The sequence below is a fragment of the Eublepharis macularius genome, chromosome 12, assembly GCF_028583425.1.
Source record: "Eublepharis macularius isolate TG4126 chromosome 12, MPM_Emac_v1.0, whole genome shotgun sequence".
Classification (NCBI taxonomy): Eukaryota; Metazoa; Chordata; class Lepidosauria; order Squamata; family Eublepharidae; genus Eublepharis; species Eublepharis macularius.
Genome location: NC_072801.1, coordinates 68,382,250 through 68,384,811, shown reverse-complemented (window position 1 = coordinate 68,384,811; position 2,562 = coordinate 68,382,250). Strand labels below are relative to the sequence as shown.

The 2,562-nt window shown below is 46.8% G+C and overlaps 1 protein-coding gene across 1 annotated transcript; it reads right to left on the bottom strand.

The window, feature by feature from the left end:
- Positions 1-1,317: 1,317 nt before the first annotated feature.
- LOC129339632 (olfactory receptor 10C1-like) lies at positions 1,318-2,268 on the bottom strand. Its single transcript, XM_054994214.1, has one exon. It carries the CDS (start codon positions 2,266-2,268, stop codon positions 1,318-1,320), a length of 951 nt encoding a protein of 316 aa, XP_054850189.1.
- Between the last annotated feature and the right edge of the window lie 294 nt (positions 2,269-2,562).

Here is a 2,562-nt window from a genome sequence, read left to right as displayed (position 1 = left end):
GAGCTGCCTATCAGGGTTTGCAGGGATGAGATTGGAGTGCCCATGACTACAGAACACCCCCTTCCCCCTCCCTCCCCTGGCTGTCTTCTCCCAACTGGTGACTGCTTTGCTGCTCCATGGTTGGAAGTCAGCCCTGCTGATCAAGGAAAGCTTGGCTTCCATTCAGGTTTCCAGGGCGACAAAAGGAGGGGAAACACAGCTCAGGCATTCCCCTGGCTCCATTGCCCCGGGAATAGATTACTGGCGCCTGAGTGTCTGGCTTCCCAATCCGAGCACGACCCAGCCCCGATCCAGCCCCCTCCCGATCGCTGGATCGTTGGCCATGGCCGATCACGATACGCTGAGTCGCGATCGCGCGATCGCCATTATCGTGGGGTTTTTTGGGACCGTAATGCGGATCATGCCCATCTCTACTCGAGACACCCTTCTTGACATGTCTAGGTATAGGTCCATACTAGCAGCATTTCTGTGTGCAAAGACATCTTCTAGGATTTTCTTGGTCAAATCCTGCAACAGTTTCCCTATATTTCTAGGTATAACCGTGACAACCTGCTACTTGAGATTCTTTGAAGTTGATGCCAGTGACTCCATTGGGGCCATCTGTATGCAAAATATGGGCTTCATCATCAACCCCAAAACCTTCAGCAAAGAGGTCTATCATGAAGTTAATAAAATGAATAGTCCCATTTTGAGCTGCAAGTGAGGGATAGTACTTCATCTTTCTTAAAAGTCTCCCTCCCAGTTCTAGGCTATTCTTCATACTCTTGTGCTGATTTTCTGTTTTTCTGAGAGGTAAAGATTCAATATAAATCGCATCCCCCCCCTCCCCCAGACACACACAACATGAATAGGTTATTCAATAATCTCAGAACTCTGCCACTTCTGTTGCAGCATATTCTGCTGTAAGAAGGAACTTGTGTTCGACTTATTTCAATTCACTTGTTCAGTTTCAGCTATTCTCAAGGTCTCCTGGAATGTTTCACGGACATCCCATCACAGTAGAAGCCAAGGCAGGCCAGCAGACTCAGTGGTTCCACAGCCTAGCTGAAGAGCTGAGCAAAAGGTTATGAATTTCAAAGTCATCTCAACACTTGATTAGGCTGAGAGAGACTGCCATACCCAGTCAACATCTGCAATGTGCAATCTTTTGACTTCCTTTGAACTATCCAATACTAACAGCACAAACCAAAACTTATCTCCAATGTAAGCCCATGGACATCAATGGGCTTATACTGGAGTAACTCTGCTTGGGATTTCATTGTAAAGAACCTCATTTACAGTATTCAAGCTTGCCACTTTTGTACCCTCAGACTACTGTCAACATTCATCTTTTCTCTGAAAGCGCCATTTTCGTAGCACTTTGGCCATTGCCGCATGGACATCCTTGTTCCGCAGAGTGTATATGATAGGGTTCAGAAGAGGGGTGACCACAAGATAAAACACAGCAGCCTGCTTGTCATCACCAGGAGCTGCACTTATCCGTGGTGCAATATAGACAAAAGTGGCACTGCCGTAAAACATGGTGACCACTGCTAGATGGGAGCCACATGTAGAGAAGGCCTTGCGCAATCCACTAACTGACTGCATTTGGAACAAAGACAGCAGAATGAGTCCGTAGGAAGTCAAGATAACCGAAACAGGACAAAACACAACAATTGCTGCAAATACAAAAATGAGGATTTCTGTAATATGGGGGTCATCGCATGCAAGTTTCAACACCATCGGCATTTCACAGATAAAATGTTTGATGCAGCATGGGCCACAGAATGGGTGGCTAAAGGTCAGGCTCACACATATGACTCCACCACATAGCCCACCTATCCAGCAGGCTGAGGCAAGCTGGACCTGGTACCGTCTTCCCATGGCAGTGATGTACACAAGGGGATGGCAGATGGCTAAATAACGGTCATAGGCCATGACGCCCAGCAGAAGTGCTTCAGCAGTCGACAGGGCCAAAGCTGTGTACATCTGCAATGCGCAACGAATTAAAGACAATTCTGCATGACCCGCTAGAAGGTGAGCAAGCATCTGCGGGATGGTGGTGTTGACATAGCAGATCTCCACACTTGAGAGTTGTGTAAGGAAGAAGTACATAGGTGTGTGGAGCTGGGAGTCCGTCCGTACCAATAAGATGATGCCTGCATTCCCCACAAGGGTAAATATATAGACGAAGAGAATGACCACAAAAAGTAGAATCTGTGTCTTGCGGTCATGGGAGAGTCCCTCCAAGATGAACTCTGTACTAGTATTGAAATTACGAGGACCCATCGAGGGTGTCTTCCTGCAGTGAATGAGAAACATTGAAAGATTGAGGAGAGGCAGTTTGATGTAGTGGTTAAGAGCAGCAGGACTCTAATCTGGGGAACCAGTTTTGATTCCCCACTCCTCCACTTGAAGCCAGCTGGGTGATCTTGGGTCAGTCACAGCTCTTTCAGAGCTCTCCCAGCCTAGTCCACTTTGAAGGGTGATTGTTGTGGGGATAATAATAATATATTTTGTAAACCACTCTGAGTGGGTGTTAAATTGTCCTGAAGGGTGGCATATAAATTGAATATTATTAGT